Source organism: Lithobates pipiens, unplaced genomic scaffold (genome assembly GCF_037356315.1).
Source record: "Lithobates pipiens isolate NorthernLeopardFrog02 unplaced genomic scaffold, aLitPip1_a1.2 Scaffold_19, whole genome shotgun sequence".
In the NCBI taxonomy this organism is placed as follows: Eukaryota; Metazoa; Chordata; class Amphibia; order Anura; family Ranidae; genus Lithobates; species Lithobates pipiens.
In genome coordinates this window covers 298,380,723-298,399,507 of record NW_027507764.1, presented here as the reverse complement: position 1 = coordinate 298,399,507, position 18,785 = coordinate 298,380,723, and the positions used below count along the sequence as shown (strand labels likewise).

General features: G+C 43.4%; 1 protein-coding gene across 1 annotated transcript in view; it reads left to right on the top strand.

The window, feature by feature from the left end:
* The window catches only part of LOC143998062 (uncharacterized), a 34,218-nt gene extending 16,598 nt beyond the window's left edge, over positions 1-17,620 (top strand). The window contains exon 3 of the mRNA XM_077493828.1: positions 17,562-17,620. Coding sequence (XP_077349954.1) covers positions 17,562-17,620 — 59 coding nt within the window. The remainder of the gene's footprint in view (positions 1-17,561) is intronic.
* Positions 17,621-18,785: the final 1,165 nt, after the last annotated feature.

Genomic DNA, 18,785 nt, shown 5'->3' with positions numbered 1-18,785 from the left:
GAAAGTCTGTGTGCATTTCCGCCGATCATTTAATGCCTGTACTCGGCTGGCTGAGCTCCAAAAGGAGTTGAACCTGCCCAAGAACCGCCTTATATGTGACATGCCCACCAGGTGGAACTCAACGTTGGCCATGCTGCAGCGGCTGCACATGCAGCAGAGGGCCATCAATGAGTACCTGTGCGACTACGGCACCAGGACAGGATCAGGGGAGCTCGGTTTTTTCTCACCACACCAGTGGGGCATGATCAGGGATGCATGCACTGTCCTGTCACCGTTTGAGGAGGCCACAAGGATGGTGAGCAGTGACACTGTACCTCTTGTCCACCTCTTGGAGCATACGCTGCGTGGAATAATGGACAGGGCACTTGAGGCAGAACAGAGGCAGGAAGAGGAGGACTTCCTTGCCTCTCAAGGCCCCCTTTATCCAGTGTTCCTGCTGTGCCACCCATCACACAGGAAGAGGATGAGGAGGAGGAAGAGGAGGAGGAGGATGATTGTGTCAGCATGGAGGTGGAGGCTTGCATTCAGCATCACTAGCAGCAGTCTTGTAGGGATGATTTACAGTCCCAAGAAACACGTGGACTTGTACGTGGCTGGGAGGAGGTAGCTGCGGATCATGTTGTCTTTAGTGACCCAGAGGACTCCGGACGGAATGCCTCAGCTAACCTATGCTGCATGGCCTCCCTGATCCTGCAAAGCCTGCCGAAGGATCCTCGTATTCTTCAGATCAAGGAGAGGGACCATTACTGGCTGGCCACTCTCCTTGATCCACGGTACAAGGGTAAGGTTGCCGACCTTATCTTGCTATCGCAGAGGGAGCAGAGGATGAGACATCTCCGGGAGGCCTTGCAGAAAGGTCTGTGCAACGCGTTCCCAGAGACTGTGAGTTTACAAACTCCTGGTCCTGGACAACGTGTTGCTGAGGCATCGGTCAGAAGGAGCGGTGGAGAAGGTGGCCTACTGACTGATGCTTTCAGACAATTTTTTAGTCTGCAGCCCCAAGGTATGATCGGTTCCAGCAACCATCGCCAGCGTCTGATTTACATGGTGCAGGAATACCTAGGGGCAAGGTCAGACTTGGACACCTTTCCCACCGAAAATCCTCTGGCTTATTGGGTCTTGAGGATGGATCACTGGCCAGAGCTTGCACAGTATGCAATTGAGCTACTGGCCTGTCCTGCATCCAGCGTTCTTTCGGAACGCACCTTCAGTGCTGCTGGTGGCTTTGTTACCGATCACAGGGTGCGCCTGTCCACCGAATCAGTTGATCGTCTGACCTTCATCAAGATGAATCAGTCTTGGATCACCCACAGCTACCAAGCACCTGAAGCTGATGTAACCGAATATTTTTTTTTAAAATATCACATCCCTTCAAGACTGCCTATGCTGATGCTGAGTGACTGTCCTGTTATGTTGATTGTCTATCCTCTTCCTCCTCAGTTGATATGTTGGAAGAACATTTCTGGTTCTGGGTGATGCCATCAGCCAAATCTTTCTGCCCCTGTTTAACAGGGGCGTTTAATTACAATTTTTGACGCAATGCTTTGCAGCAGGGCTAATTCCTGCACTAAAATTAGAGTATATGGGAGAGGTTGCAGTGTGGTGGCACCAGCACCAGTGCCTAAGGCCCAATTTTTCTGCCCCTGTTTAACAGGGGCGTTTAATTACAATTTTTGATGCAATGCTTTGCAGCAGGGCTAATTCCTGCACTAAAACTAGAGTATATGGGAGAGGTTGCAGTGTGGTGGCACCAGCACCAGTGCCTAAGGCCCAATTTTTCTGCCCCTGTTTAACAGGGGCGTTTAATTACAATTTTTGATGCAATGCTTTGCAGCAGGGCTAATTCCTGCACTAAAACTAGAGTATATGGGAGAGGTTGCAGTGTCGTGGCACCAGCACCAGTGCCTAAGGCCCAATTTTTCTGCCCCTGTTTAACAGGGACATGTAATTACAATTCTTGATATAATATTTCACAGGAGGGCCCGTTCCTGTGCCCACCCAGAGTAACTCTGAGAACTTATAGTGTTGTGGCACCAGCACAACAACCACCAAGGGTCAATTTTTCTACCACTGTTCAACAATGGCATGTAATTACAATTCTTGATATAATCGTTCACAGCAGGGTGCTCCAGCACCCACCAAGAGTCACTTTGAGGGCTTACAATGTTGTGGCAAAACCAACACCTTGTTCCGCCATTTCTGCAGAGCATATAGGGCAGGCCCCTACTTTCAAACATTCAACTTACAAACATCTCCTACTTGCAAACAGAAGGAGACAACAGTAAGTGAGATGAAAAAAGATGGACGATAAAACAAATTATAAAGGGGTGATAACCCTTCCTTATGTTTTCTAAAAAGCTTAAAAATTGTTTTTTTGACTGGAGCTACACTTTAAAAATGTACCAGTTGAAAATTACAAACAGATTCAACTTAACACAACAAACCTACACAGTCCCTGTCTTGTTTGCACCGCCTGTATACTGCTGTTCTGAGTATATAGGGCCTGGGGGCCACACGCATTTTCTTTTTTTAATGTGGGTAAAGGTTTTCCCCTAAATATGCGTACAAGACCCAAAGGGGCTGGTAATGGGCAGGGAGGGCTACCCGTGCCATTTTTCTCAATTATTTTCAACCATATTGCAGGAACCAGATATAACATTAAAACCGCAAGCAGTTTTAAATGATGTTATTTCCGTTAAATGTCATTTTGTGCAGGGACTGTTCTAAACACGGGAAACACGTGGAACTTCACAGGCATACTACAGACACCCCCCAGGCACGATATTTAAAGGAATATTTCACTTTTTTTTTTCACTTTAATCGTCATTAAAATCAGTGCTCCCGCCAAAACGGCCATTTTTAAAAACATTTTAGGCATTGACCCATGTCCCCTGGGGCAGGAGCCAGGTCCCCAAACCCTTTTTAGGACAGCATCTTGCATATTAGCCGTTAAAATGAGCACTTTTAATTTCGAACGTTCGAGTCCCATAGACTTCAATGGGGTTCTAAAATTCGTACGAATTTGGGGTCCGTTCGAAAGTTCTGGTGCGAACCGAACCGGAGGGTGTTCGGCTCATCCCTAGTGAAGAAGAGGGTGCAGATCGAGAGGATGAGGAGGGTGCAGAAGAGTAAGGCTGAGTGAGCCACTCAGCCAAGTCTGGTGCGTCCTTTGACGTAATCGCACGCACCTTCTGCAATTTGCCACTTTGGCTCAAGTCTGTTGCTTCTGCCCTACCCCTACCACCCCTGTGCTTAAACTAATTTTGCAGCGTCTTGAATGTGCTATATCCATTATGAATGCTAGTTTTATCAGACCGAGCTCTTCCATCTCGTAATTTATTCTGAGCCAGCGCGGCACTTTGTGCGTCGGACTTGTCTACATATGATCGGAATTTACGTGATCGAATTTTTTTGTCGGAAAATATGAGATCCAGCTCTCAAACTTTGTGTGTCTGAAATTCCGATGGAAAAAGTCAGATGGAGCCCACACATGATCGGATTTTCCGACATGTCCATCGTAAAGTCCGACCGTGTGTACAGGGCATTAGAGATCACTGCTATCCTCAGGGCCAGTCCAGAGAACTCAGAACTGCAGTGTACATGGCTCCCTTTTAACTACTACTGAAGTGGAAACAAAAATGTCCTCAAATCACTCCAAAACATTATTGCCAAAGCTGGTGGCAATTGCAGCTGCTCATATTCCAGCTCTTGAAATCACCTCTTATGGCCTTCGCTACACCACAGTGGCAGGTACCCAGCTGCCATTAATTTTTACCAACATGCCATTCATGCCCTCCACCAGCATGTGGAATGTAAGGGGACAGGCTGTTTCACTCCTCCCAAACCCCATGAGATATATGTGGGTTTGGCACTCACAGGAAGTACAAAATGTGGCACTTTGAGGAGGTGCTGTTTAAGAACCTCTTTTCTGCAGTTCCTGATGATGGCAGGATACTTTCTGATGAATGATGATCAATGTGCCTTTGATTCTCTGATCCCTGAAAATATTTTTTTTAAGGCTACAGCATCCAGGCACGACTGCAGGCAGCACTGAGAGGCAGCTCCTGAACCACTTTATTGCTGACTACAGTGGATTACCAGGAGGAAGAGGGTTGGGATGCTGGAAGATAGTAGGAGGAATTACAGTAGGCTTTATATTAATATTTATTTAATTATAGTCAGGGCACTGGAAGTAGAGCTGCAGGGCAAAACCTACAGCCATAAGCTGTCCACACTTCCAAAATACAGGCAGCAGCAAATATATGGGGGGGATTTGATGGCAAGGGAAAAGGTCAGGCAGGAGAAATTAGGTAATCACAGAATACTAAAGCCATATGCTTTCCACCCTTGCACAGATCTTCCTTTGGTGGTGAAAGGTTGTGTATGTTCTGTTTGTGAGAGCTATATACCTTTTTATACATTTTTTTATTTATATATTTACAAAATGAAAAAGTAATGTTTTTGACCACCCCTCTCCTGGTTTAGGGAACATAGGCAGGGATGGAAGTTCAAACACGATACTACCAAAGGCAAGAAGAAATTACATGTTCAGTTTCTTGAACTTTTAAAGTTCATGTAAATGGTGGCCCTGGCACTGGTTTTTAGAACACAGCAAAACATTTCAGTAGCCACAAGCACACAGCACAGGCACTGTCACTGGCAATCTGACACAGCATAATAAACTAATACTCGAGGGTAATGCTTATTTGTACAATAAGAACCCGTTTACTGTAAGTGCTGTATTCTTATTATTACTGTACTGTAATAATGAGTTTATTATTTCAACAGTTCTAATTCTCAGATACATTCACAGAAAAAGGCACAGTCTACAATAATGCCATTTGTGTTTGCATGCTAACACTCACCACTTTTTATCAACTCTTCTCTCTCTCATCATTCGCAATGACAATAGAGGTAAATATCACACTAAAAAGACTACTGGGGCAGAAACCCAACGCAAGGCTGCCCTTTTTGACAGTTAATAATGTATTTTTCTTTTTGGTGTAATATTTACCTCTATAGTCAAAATAATCAATGCTAAGAGAGAGAGGAGTTGATAAAAAGTGGTGGTTGTCATAGTTCCACATACTAATGGCATCTGTTGTTGTAGTGTGTGCATTTTTTCTATGAATTTATGTTGACAATTAAAACTGTTGTTGAAAAAATTATTGATTCTTCCTATCGCAATAAGCACAACCCACAATTATTAGGTATGCTTCTTATGTTAGAAATAGAAATACATGGAGAATAAAACACTTCTATTTGTTTTGATTAGGGATGAGCCGAACACCCCCGGTTCGATTCGCACCAGAACTTTCGAATGGACCGAACATTCGTGCGAACTTTAGAACCCCATTGAAGTCTATGGGACTCGAACGTTCTAAATAAAAAGTGCTAATTTTAACGGCTAATATGCAAGATATTGTCCTAAAAAGGGTTTGGGGACTCGGCTCCTGTCCCACTCACGGACATGGGTCAATGCCAAAAATGTATTTAAAAACTGCAGTTTTTTCGGGAGCACTGATTTTAATGATGATTAAAGTTAAAAAAAAAGTGAAATATTCCTTTAAATATCGTGCCTGGGGGGGTGTCTATAGTATGCCTGTGAAGTGGCATGTGTTTCCCGTGTTTAGAACAGTCTCTGCACAAAATGACATTTAACTGAAAAAAAAGTCATTTAAAACTGCTTGCAGTTTTAATGTACAGTAATATCTGGTTCCGGCAATACGGATGAAAATCATTGAGAAAAATGGCATGGGTGGCCCCCCCTGCCCATTACCAGCCCCTTTGGATTTTGCACGGATATTAAGGGGAAACCCATACCCAAATTAAATAAAGGAAAGGGCTGGGGCCCCCAGGCCCTATATACTCAGAACAGCAGTATACAAGCGGTGCAAACAAGACAGGGGCTATGTAGGTTTGTTGTGTTAAGTAGAAACTGTTTGTAATTTTGAACTGGTACATTTTAAAAGTGTAGCTCCAGTCAAAAAATCTATTTTTAAGATTTTTGGAAAACATAGGGAAGGATTATCACCCCTGTATAATTTTTTGGGACGTCCGTCTTTTTTCATCTCACTTCCTCCTTCCGTTTGCAAGTAGGAGACGTTTGTAATTTGGATGTTTGAAAGTAGGGGCCTGCCCTATATGCTCTGCAGAAATGGGGGCCTAAGGTGTTAGAGCTGCCAAAACACTGTAAGCCCTCAAAGTGACTCTTGCTGGAGCGCCCTGCTGTGAACGATTATATCAAGAATTGTAATTACATGCCATTGTTGAACAGTGGTAGAAAAATTGGGCCTTTGGTGGTTGTGGTGGTGGTGCCGCAACACTATAAGTCCTCACAGTTACTCTCGGTGGGCACAGGAACGGGCCCTGCTGTGAAATATTATATCAAAAATTGTAATTACACGCTCCTGTTAAACAGGGGCTGAAAAATTGGGCCTGCAACCTCTTCCATATACTCTATTTGGAGTGCAGGAATGAGCCCTGCCGCAAAGCATTGCACTCTAATTACATGCCCCTGTTAAACATACCTTGGGGCTGCGGACTAAAAATTGTCTGAACGCATTGGTCAGACAGCCACCTTCTCCACCGCTCCTTCTGTGACTGACCGAAGCCTCAGCAAAACGTTGTCCAGGACCAGGAGTTTGTAACCTCCCAGTCTCTGGGAATGCATTGCACAGACCATTCTGCAAGGCCTCCCAGAGATGTCTCATCTTCTGCTTCCTCTGTGACAGCAAGATAAGGTCCGCAACCTTACCCTTGTACTGTGGATCAAGGAGAGTGGCCAGCCAGTAATGGTCCCTCTCCTTGATCTGAAGAATACAAGGATCTTTCCGCAGGCTTTGCAGGATCAGGGAGGCCATGCAGCGTAGGTTAACTGAGGAATTCTGTCCGGAGTCCTCTGGGTCACTAAGGACAACATGATCCGCAGCCACCTCCTCCCAGCCACGTACAAGTCCACGTGTTTCTTGGGACTGTAAATCATCCCTAAAAGACTGCTGCTGCTGTTGCTGAGTACCAGGCTCCACCTCCGTGCTGACACAAGCCTCCTCCTCCTCCTCGTCCTCTTCCTGTGTGATGAGTGGGACAGCAGGAACACTGTCTGGATAAAGGGGGCCTTGAGAGGCAAGGAAGTCCTCCTCTTCCTGCCTCTGTTCTGCCTCAAGTGCCCTGTCCATTATTCCATGCAGCGTATGCTCCATATATGCTAACAGTTAAGCTTCATACACAATACGAAAATTGGATGAAAAATACCACTTCTGAAGCGTTCGTGCATATGAGGGTATCATTTCTTTTTTTTGGTGGGGGAGTGGATCTTGGGTGGGAGTTCCCACACTTTTTTCCCCAGGACTTGACCCCTGATTACAGCTAATGCACATTGTCAATATGGCTGCTTTGACCTTACTTTTTTTAAAGTGAGGGGGCTGGCTTATTTAGAACCCCCCTTTTTGGCCCTTCTAAGCCAGCTGACCCAAGGCAAAAGGCAAGGTCTACAAACCCATGTTAGACTCAAATCTCCTTTCTACTCCTCACATGCTAAATATGAAGTATTGTTGCTAGAGCATGTGCTTTGTAACATCCTTTCTCTGTCTGTTTTATCTCCAATCAAATTTAAACTCCCAAAGTATTTTTGAGTCTAATAATAGTTTTGAGAAATGTCATAGTACTGACTGGATAGAAAAATTAAGCACAGAGTTCCCTTTATGCATTCAGAACTTAAAGTGATTATAATTGTTCGATTTTTTTTAAAATAACAAATATATCATACTTAACTCCACTGTGCAGCTCGTTTTGCACAGAGCGGCTCCTCCCCACATCAGATAACCTCCTAGGAGAAGTGCTCTCTCGAGGGGGTTACTTTGCGGGCGCACTCCCGAGTCCAGCATTCGGCATCCATAGCTGACGGCTGTATGGAAAAATGCTGCGTACACTGTTTAGGAAGAGTAAGGCTGCAAAGGTTTCTGGTGTCCAGGAGGACTTGAAGGCATGTACCCTTCCTATCTGGGCCAGAAATAGTCAGTGGATGCCTGTTGCAAAGGAGCTGGCTGGATATGCTTCTCCTCTGAACAGAGCTTGGGGTGATGGAGTCTCTGATCTTTCCTCAGATTTTAGTTTCAAAAGTTTTGGGTTCAGTAAGGGAGAGATGCGGGCAGTTGCTGTGTTTGGTTTGCACTTCCTGCATGCTCTACATATTGAATCTTAAAAGAGGGAAAAGGCAGAATTAGAAAGAGATTAACTGAAGGAGCAGCTTGCAGTGGCATCCAAGTGTTTGGAAGAAACTGCAAGCAAGGCAAAAGATTTAAAACGGAGGATAATCAAAGTTAAACCTGCAGTGGCTTTGAAGTGTGTTCAAACCCCTGTAGGCCGAGCTGAAGATTTGAAAGAGCAGTGTGCAGCCCTCATGACCAAGTCTAATGATGCCCTAACAAAGGACAAATGCCCGAAGCCTGTAAGCAGGAGTAAGACATGTGCCACTGTTACTTCTCATAACCGGGAAGCAGAGGATTTAATCAGCTCAAATGACCGAGTTGAGTCAGATACAAGGAAGGCAAGACCTATGTAGATTGATTTACATGTAGATTGATTTACTTAAGATGGGGGTCCCTAGAGAGGAAATAGATGGGATTCCCACACCAGCATTGTTTAAGAAGTGGAAGCAAATGATTGGGAATAGTAGATTCAGTCACAATAAGTGTTTCTGCTGCCATAAAATGGGGCATTTTGCAAAAATGTGCCATGCTGTGAAGACTGGACAACAGCAGGCCTGTGTGCTTCCCAGGACAGCACAGAGAGACATGCAGTTTATTCGTTAAAAGTCAATGCCTTTCCATAAAAGTGTTTCAAGGCAACAGTGGGCACCCTACATTCATTTTGCAGAGAAATGTGAGCAGTGAGCTATGTTTTTGGAACAGTTGGAAGGAATCATCTGCTTTGACTCTTCCTCTTTTCAGGTATTGCGCATTGAGAGGTGGAGCTGGCAGAGCAGATGACCATGCTGGATGGGAGGAGGCAGACCAGAAGAGAGCCTAAGGAAGATGTGGATGATTTCCTAATGGTGGCTGAATTGGAGTGGACTTTCTGAGTATCTCCTTATGACCAAGAGGACAAGAGACTTTCATCTGGGACTTTCTTTACAAACTGCCAAAAGACATTGTTAACCCTGATCAAAAGTAATGTTGCAGCCTTCCAGGGACAAACCAATCATCTGACCGTCCACAAGATGGGGTCGAAAGGGAATTTTTTCCTCCCATTTACAATACGGGGGGTTTATTTTTCCCTTTCCTGGACAAAAGGCTTTAAGAAGTTTCCTATATCATCCTATAAAGTCAAGAGGTGGTATGTGTTGCGATGGTCAATTTTGTATATTGCCTTGATAGCAATAACATTGTTAGGTTTGGTAAGAGCATATGTTTACGGAGGCCCTTCCCCCTCCACTGATATGTAAATAAACCAGATGGAAAGGTTTTGGAGCTGAGTAGCAGAAGTTTGTGTGTTCAGGAAATGGGTGGGAGGGGCATGGAGAGGGTTTGAAAGAAATAGGTGGTGTTTGGAAGGACAAAGAGGAGACATGGCTGCCAGAAGCTTGAGAACTTTGTGAGTTAGACTGAGCAAAGGACCATGGAGGACATCTTGACCCCTAAGTTGAGTAATTGTTTAGTTTACTTAACACCCCTGGCGGTATTCCTGAGTCTGGCTCGGGGTGAAAATTCAATACCATTAGCAGTAACCCCGAACCAGACTCGGGATTGCATCTCTGAATCCAGGATGCTTTCCTTGTCCCCTGGATCCAGCGATGTCTCCCTGCAGTGTGAGCCGCTCGTCCTCCGCTCAATCTATCATGGAGCCGAGCTCCATTCCCAGCGTGCGCTGCGACGCGCGGGGATGGAGAACGGTGCCAAATTCAAAAAGTGAAACACACACATTACATACAGTATAATGTAATCTTACAGATTACATTACTGTATGTAATTATTTCACATCCTTTTTGTCCCTAGTGGTTTGTCCAGTGTCCTGCATGCAGTTTTATATTATAAAAACTGTTCTTTCTGCCTGGAAACTGGAGATTGTCCATAGCAACCAAAACCGTCCCTTTACATCAAAAGTGGTTTTAGACCAGCTAGAAAACAGCTATAATAAATTAGAATCACTTGCAGAATTGAGCAAGAGTGATTTGTGGGGAGATTCGTCATCAAATACTGAAAAGTAATGACAGTGACAATTCTGCAACTGAGCAAATTTCAGTGTTTTTGATTTGATTACATTATTGAATATTTTTTTTTATTATTATATTATTATTTGGTATAATTATTTATAGTTATTTATTATATTTTAATTTATGATTTTGTTTTTCAAACTTTATCATACCTGGGCTGTCTACTAGACTCTGATTTGGACAGATTTAAGTGAGTTATTCCTAATGCCGCGTACACACGGGCGGACTGTATGGCCTACTTAGTCCGCCGAAACACATTTCAGCGGACAGTCCGCTCGTGTGTGGGCTTCAGCGGACTTTTTCAGCGTGCAGTCTGGCGTACTAAGTATTTCGGATTTTTGGAAATTCTGTCCGTCGTACTTTGGTTTCAGCGGACAATCCGCTCGCCAGTAGGCTAGTTCGACGGACTAAGAATGGCGCATGCTCAGAAAGGATTTACACGGCGGAAAGGTGCTTTGCTGTGTATTGGACTTCCTATTTTTAGTCCCGTCGTACGTGCTGTACACGTCATCGTGCAAGCTTTCGTCTGACTGTTTGGCTATCCGTGTGTGGTCAAGTCCGTTCAGTGGAAAGTATGACGGACTGTCCGTCGGATTGTATGACGGACTAAGTACGCCATACAATCCGCTCGTGTGTACGCGGCATAAGAATTGCAGGCCTACAATATAAAACGCCAAATTTCCATGCAAAATAATGGTACCGCTTTCAGCACCTAAAATCCGACATAATCATACCGCCAGGGAGGTTAATGTGTACAAATTGTACGTACATGCTTATATGTGTAGGCATATATTTTGTAAGCTATAAGTTGTTTTGTATTGTTCATCCTACAGTTTGTATGTGCTGATTTTTCCGTTTAGTAAAGCATTGATACGCTTCAGAACTCTAAGCTTCCTTGGTTTTACCACAAGAACTTAATAGATAGACGTAAAGCATTACAATGCATAGGATGCATTAAGGTGAAAAACACAAAGGTTTACAACCCCTTTAATTTCTAATTTTCACTAGAGACTATCTCTAAAACCATTGTGAAAAAATCTGACTTATAAACAGTTTTTCAAACTTAAATAACTGAGCTGACCAGTGACCACAACTGAAAGAAGAACACTGAAAATAACACAAGGGCTTGTAATTCAATTTATGCATCGGTCTTTTATGAAAGCTGAACATTGTAATTTCAAAATATTTTAAAAAGTGACAGTATCGGTGAAATATTTTCACAGCTTATGAAGCGTAAATAGGAAATACCAAATTACCCTCTTTATTTACTATTAACATTATGCTCATTAACACAAGAAAATACCATTTATTTTTGTTAACATTCCATGGTAATGCTGTAATATTGTCATCGTGACCGGAGGATAACATCTCATGCACTAAATAGGCCAAAAAAGTTCTGTTTCATAAACCAGATGTTTATAAATAAACAGTTCAAACTGAAAATGAACTGTATACAGCTGTTTGCTTTTTTAGTCTAGGTTCACATCTATGTGGCTGTGCTTGATGCGTTTTTCAGGCACATTTTGCAGTGCATTTTTTATGCATTTTTGTATGCAGTTTTCATGCATTTTGCATTTTACGTATTTTTTTCTCTTTAACCACTTGCCGACCGGCGCACTCTGATGTACGTCGGCAGAATGGAACGCACAGGTAAATGGGCGTACAGGTACGTCCCTTTAAATTTGCCGCTGTGCCATTGCGTGTGCAGGACGCCGGCAGCGTGCGTGCCGGTTGGAACCTCTGTGAGTCCAATCGCGGGTCCCACGGACTCGATCACTGTGGGGATACCCGAGATCGCCTCATGGGGAGGAAGAATGGGGAGATGCTAATGTAAACAAGCATCGCCCCGTTCTGCCTAGTGACAGCGTCACTGATCTCTGCTCCGTGTGATCGGTGTAGTGGTTAGCACTCTCACCTAGCAGTAAGAAGGGTCGCTGGTTCAAGTCCCAACCATGACACTACCTGCCTGGAGTTTGCATGTTCTCCCTGTGCCTGCGTGGGTTTCCTCTGGGTACTCCGGTTTCCTCCCACAATCCAAAGACATGCAGGTAGGCTAATTGGCTTCTGTCCAAAATTGGCCCTAGTATATGAATGGGGACCTTGGATTGTGGACTCCTAGGGTGTAGGGACCAATGTGAGTGTGCAAGGGATAGGGACAATTGTAGACACTCACTCAGGTTGGACTGGTGTCTTTATTCAACCTAACAAACTATGAAACAGTGTATTTGTATTAGAGGTCGACCGATATATCGGCCGATATTTGCCGTTTTTTAAATAATCGGCATCGGCCGATTGTGTTGATAAAAAGCCGATTCTACAGCAGGACTTTGAAATGACTTCTGTAAGAAGTCAGTGTGAGTTGCCTGAGTCGTCATAGCAACACTTTCCTCCTCTCTGGGCAGGCTGCCAAGAAAAGAACTAAATGATACAATGTTTACACTTCTGAATGAATGAAGTCATCTCTGTGTAGAAGTTCTCAGTTTAACCATTTAAAGACTAAATCTTTTCTGACACTTGTTGCTTACAAGTAAAAATCCTGTATTTTCTGCCAGAAAATCACTTAGACCCCCCAAAAATTATATATATTTTTTTAGCAGAGATCCTAGGGAATAAAATAGCGGTTGTTGCAATATTTTATGTCACACGGCATTTGCACAGAGGTCTTTCAAATGCATTTTTTTGGGAAAAAAAATACACCATTTAAAAAATAAAAATAAAATAAAAACAGTAAAGTTAGCCCATTTTTTTTTTTTTTTTGTCCAAAAGTTTTGACTACCCGTTTTTATTTAATATATAGTTTTTTTTTTTTTTTTTTTTTATCTAGATCATACATACAAGTAAACTGATTGGAGGTTTGTTTTGTTTAATAAATGTTTAAAGTGGGAGTCCGCCGGGACTCCGCGTTTTTTTTTTTTTTTTTTTAAAAGCCAGCAGCTACAAATACTGCAGCTGCTGACTTTTAAAATAGTGACACTTACCTGTCCAGCGCGCCCGCGATGTCGGCACCCGAAGCCGATCTCTAGAGTGCTGCCGCCGCCATCTTGGGTATGGGAATCAGGAAATGGAGCCTTTCGGCTTAATTTCCCGGTTCCCTACTGCGCATGCGCGAGCCGCGCTGCGCAATGAGGACGGTCCCCGCTGCCTCTGGGATCTGTGTGTTTCCCAGCAGGCAGCGGGGCACTTGCGGAAGGGGGCGGGCACTTGCGGAAAGGGGCGTAATGTACGCCCCTTTCCGCAGAGAGCTAGCCCGGAAGTGGGTGCAGTTACCTGGATTATCCAGGTAACTGCACCCCCCCTCCCCCCTGAAAGGTGCCAATTGTGGCGCCGGAGGGGGGGAGGAATCCGATGAGCGGAAGGTCATTTTAGGGTGGACCTCCGCTTTAAGTGTAAGAAATTTTCTGTATCACTTATGAAGGCTGCTTTCACACTGGAGCGGGCAGACGTTGATGGTAAAACGCAAGTTTTAGCGGATCTTTACCATCATTTTAGTGGTGCTATTTGGCTGCTAGTGGGGCACATATAACCCAGCTAGCGGCCAAGGAAGAGGTTAAATGCGCCCATGAAGCACCGCTGCCAAATCGCATTGCATGCGCTTCGGCAGTGGTGCCCATTCATATCAATGGGCAGGAGTGGTGGAGGAGCGGTATACACCACTCCAAACGTGCTGCTTGCAGGACTTTTTTTTTTAAGATCCTGCCAGCGCATCGCCTCAGTATGAAAGCACTCTGTCTTTCACACAGACTGCAGGGGAGCCATTTTGCAGGCACTTTACAGGCGCTATTTTTAGCCCAAAAGCGCCTTAAAAAACGCCCCAGTGGGAAAGGTGTGTTAGATCAAGGGGGATTAAAAATAAATAAATAAAATAAAATCGGCCTAACATATCGGCCCAAAAAAATCGGCATCATATATCGGCTATCGGCCGCCATGATTTCTAAATATCGGCATCGGCATCGGCCAGAGAAAAACCCATATCGGTCGACCTCTAATTTGTATAGCACTGATTGTTGTATAAATGACAGTGGTCCCCAAAATGTCTGATATGTCTGCCATAATGTCGCATGCTAAAAATCACTGATCGTCGCCATTTAAAAAAGAAATATGAATAAAAATGCCATAAAACTATCCCCTATCTTGTAAACGCTATAACTTTTGCGCAAACCAATCAATAATCGCAATTTTTTTTTTACAAAAAATATGTAGAAGAATACGTATCAGCCTAAACTGAGGAAAACATTTTTGGGGTATATTTATTATAGCAAAATGTAAAAAAAAATGTTGTTTTTTTTCAAAATTGTCGCTCTTTTTTTGTTTATAGCGCAAAAAATAAAAAACGCAGTGGTGATCAAATACCACGAAAAGAAAGCTCTATTTGTGGGAAAAAAAGGATGTTAATTTTGTTTGGGAGCCACGTCGCACGACCACGCAATTGTCAGTTAAAGCAACACAGTGCCAAATCGCAAACAGTGCTCTGGTCTTTGGCCTGCAAAATGGTCCGGGGCTTAAGTGGTTAAACACACTGTAAACACACTATATATAGCTGGATGCTAAGGAGGGGGCCAGGAAGCTGGCCAAGGGGTCCTTAACAACCGATGAGTAATCAGCTGTCAGCAGGGTCAGGAAAAGAAGGGGATGAGCAAGCACTCCCCCTCCTGAACCATACCAGGTTGCATGCCCTCAGCATGGGGGGGATGAGTGCCCCATGGGACAAGGGCCTCTTCCCAACAACCCTGGCTGGTGGTTGTTGGGGTCTGTGATCGGGGGACTTATCAGAATCTGGAAGCCCCTCTTTAGGAAGGGACCCCCAGATCCTGCCCCCTATGTGAATGGGTAGCGGGTACATCATACCCCTAACCATTCACCTCAAAAAGCAGTGAAATGTAAAAAAAAAAAAAACGTTTTTGACAAGTCCTTTATTAATAAAATAGCTCTGAGCTGTCCTCTTTGTTGCTGTCTGTCCCGGTGCCATCGTTTTCTCCTGCCACCGCCGTCTTCTCCCGCCACTGTCTCTGCCACTGCCATCCTCTCCCTGAAAGGCCTTCTCCCCGAGCTGTCTTTTCCCACTGCTGTGTCTTCCCAGGCTGTCTTCTTCCCTGCCGCCGGTTACCTGCTAAAAAAAAAACGTAACCTGCCTTCCTGAAACTTTCCAAGCAGTAAATCACGGTGCAATTTTATTTTTTTATCTGCTCACCTGAGACTGTTTAAGCATATTCATTCTCCCTATAGGGAGAATGTGTTTGGCTCACGCAAAAACACATTGGCTCTGTTTTGCTATAAATCAACTGTATAATTAAATTACCTTGGACTTCTGGGTGTTTTTTTGTTGCTCCCATTGGTGTGCATGCATTTTGGTTCACAACTCTGGGTCCTTCCCCATCTTCCAGAGGGTAGTCCCCATTTTGTGGAGTGCTGCTGAACTGGATCCAGTATGCCTAGCAGTGGCGAGTGGTGCTCAATATTCTGGGGGGTGGCAAACCAATGCCAGCTCCCACACGGGACATGGCCAGGAAGGCGGCGATACCTCCCCATGTGAGACAGACAGGATAGCGGCAAGCACACCCGTGCATGGAAGACGGATGGGATAGCAGTGATCAGAGGCCTCCTTACCTTAGGAGGAAGATGACAAGGATCTCGCTCCTCGCTCCGGGGCCAAAGCTTCTCCTCCCGGCCAAAAAGAAGGTTAGCTTGAGACCCAATTGGCTGGAAGTCCTAAGATTCCTTGGCTAATCGGGTCTCAGGACCTACTTCCTGATTGGTCGGAAGGAGAATCAGGAAGACAATATTATTTCGCTATTGTCACACAACTGGGTGGGCTCAGGGCGCAATACCCATTAAGGTGTTTCCATCTCCATAGGAACTAAATGGACAAGTTGGCCTTTGCATCTACCTATGGGCCACCGTAGCCAGTCTCTTTGACACCTGACCAGGCTCTCCACTAATTTTTCTGGATGATGGTAAAACCTTTTCTATATTTTTCATTTATCACTACTGATTTTAGAGGCTATCCCTGTTTTACTGTGACGTCCTAAGTGGACTCACTTTTACATTTTGTAACTCTAATAAAGCTACCTTTTGATAATATATACCGTGGTTGACCCTCCCTATTGATTTTCTTCATCTCTTTGTTCCACCACCCAAAACTTTTTCCATATTAAATGAACCTGTCTGAAGTGAAATTGTGTGTTAATTGTAAATTATTTTAAAATTGCATGTAGTCATAGTTAAGTAAACTTTTATGTACTATTACCTTGCAATTGTCTGGATATTACTGTCTCTAAAATTCTTTACATTATATATATAGTCCTCTCCAACCTTGCATTTACATGCTTACATTCTAGATATTCACAACTTTTGTTCTGTATACAACCTTTGCATTTTTTCAGTCTGAACCACTTCTTTCTTATGGATCTCACTAACCCAAAGCTGCACTCACCAACCATACTAGCATACAGGTATACGATAAATACACAGGGCAACACACAGCTTTTATTATAATATTAACCCCAGATGCCGACAGTATGCAAATATGCGGCCTTTCAGTGGGTGGTCATCGGCACAGAGTGGCTGCATATTTAGCTGACACAGCTGTGCCGAGAGCAAGTGCCCTGCGCACTCGAGGCACAGTTACCGGTGGCTCTCAATGGCAAGTGGCTCTTGGAAAGCTCTTGATCGCTTCTTTCCGATCATGTGATCACCATGACAGCCAATCATGGTGGTCACATGATCACAAACCCTAGCCTGCCTCCCAGGCATTTGAAACCTTTTATAGGGCCAGGAGGCACCGGCATAAAGTGGTTAACCAGTATTATGTACTAATATTGTAGGCCATGTTTGTCCATGTAAACTCTTATGCCCCATACACACGGTCGGATTTTCTGGCTTTTTTTTTTTCGGCTACTGGCTGATTTATAGTCCCGATGTATGTGTTTGACGTCACCTCGTTTAGAACGATTAGATTTTCCGACAACTTTGTGCGACCATGTGTATGCCAAAATCTGTCGGAAAAAATCAGATGGATTTTGTGGTCGGAATGTCCGATCGTATGTATGGGGCATTTGTTTCTAAATAGGAAGGTCTCTGTATTGTGAATGAGATATGCATTTGTGTTGTTTTTAAAGTGAAACTTCAGCAACTTTTGTTTTTAGGGTTTGATAAAGTGGGTCAAGTTAAAATTAAGTTTTAATTGCTATTTTTGTCTTTATTTGTGCAAACATGCAAACACTGTTAAAGTCTATTCCAGCTGCATTCAGAACTATTTAAAGGGAAGCTAAGGTGGACGTGAAGGGGTTAAAGATGGCGTTACCCTCATTTTAGAGTGGTTTTCTCTTTCTTTCCTTCTGTTTTTTTCCAGGGGAGAAAGTAGATGAACATTTTCCCAGTGTAGATATACAAAAAATGTGGTTTGGCTGAAATTACAGTTTAAAGGATTTTTGTTTAGTATTTTAGCTCACATCTAAGAATTTCAAGGACATTTACACAAGTCAGTAAACAAAGTAGGAATAATGCATACACATAGTTATCATTCTTCCATAATTATAATGATGTATAGCATGCAATGAAGAGGTCAATATCAACATTACAACATTATCATTTGTTGTTTTAATGTACTAATCACGTATTTCTCTTCTTCCTACTGACACAAAATAAACAGACCTTTTTGGTTATCATAATTTTGCATTTGTCTACTGTGGAAGAACATATTTCTGCTAATTATTAAACACTATGTCGAAGAAGCAAAGATGTTGCAGTTAGTTTTTGGTGCAGACTTGGGGTTTGTCTTTATTTTTGAGCCCAGTTTCTTTAAGTACAGCTTATATGCAGACAGGTCTCATCCCTTGTACACACGGTCGGAGATTCCGATGGAATGTTTCCGATCGGACCGTTTTGTCGGATATTCCGACTGTGTGTGGTCTGCATCGGACCAACTTTTCCAACTTGCCGGTAAAATTTTCCGACAAAATGCTCCCATCGGACATACTCCGATCATGTGTAGCCTACTCCGACGGACAAGGTGCCACGCATGCTTACAATCAAATTCGGACACGGAAGCGCTCGCTCAGGTAAAACTACTGCTCGTAATCGATATAGCACATTCGTCACGCTGCAATGTTAAAAATTCTTTCATGAAGCGCATTCTCTTGTTCTTTACAATGCTGCAAGAATGAACTTCTTTTGATGCTCATATTCACACACACTTCTCCCGAACGTATTTCTTTTTTTCTTTTTTACTCATTTCAGCAATACAATATTTTAAATCATCACATCTACACATTTTGTTTTTTTTTGTTTTTTTGTTTTTTTTGGGGGGGGAATTTTGTGTTTGGGTTTTTTCATCAACATCTCCTTTTTTGACAGTTTGCTCATCTTTGCATTTTTTGGGTTGTGTTTTGTGTGTCAACTTACCACAACACCATTATTATCTTTTTTGCATTTTGGTTTTCTTTTTTAATCTACAGGAGGTTGTTTAGTGTTGGTGCCCCTTGTTATTCATTTCAGTTTGTATTTTTGAAATTTACCTGCCTGCTCACAAATAAACTTTTTGAAGTAAAACACATACACAAGGATTTCTTCAAAC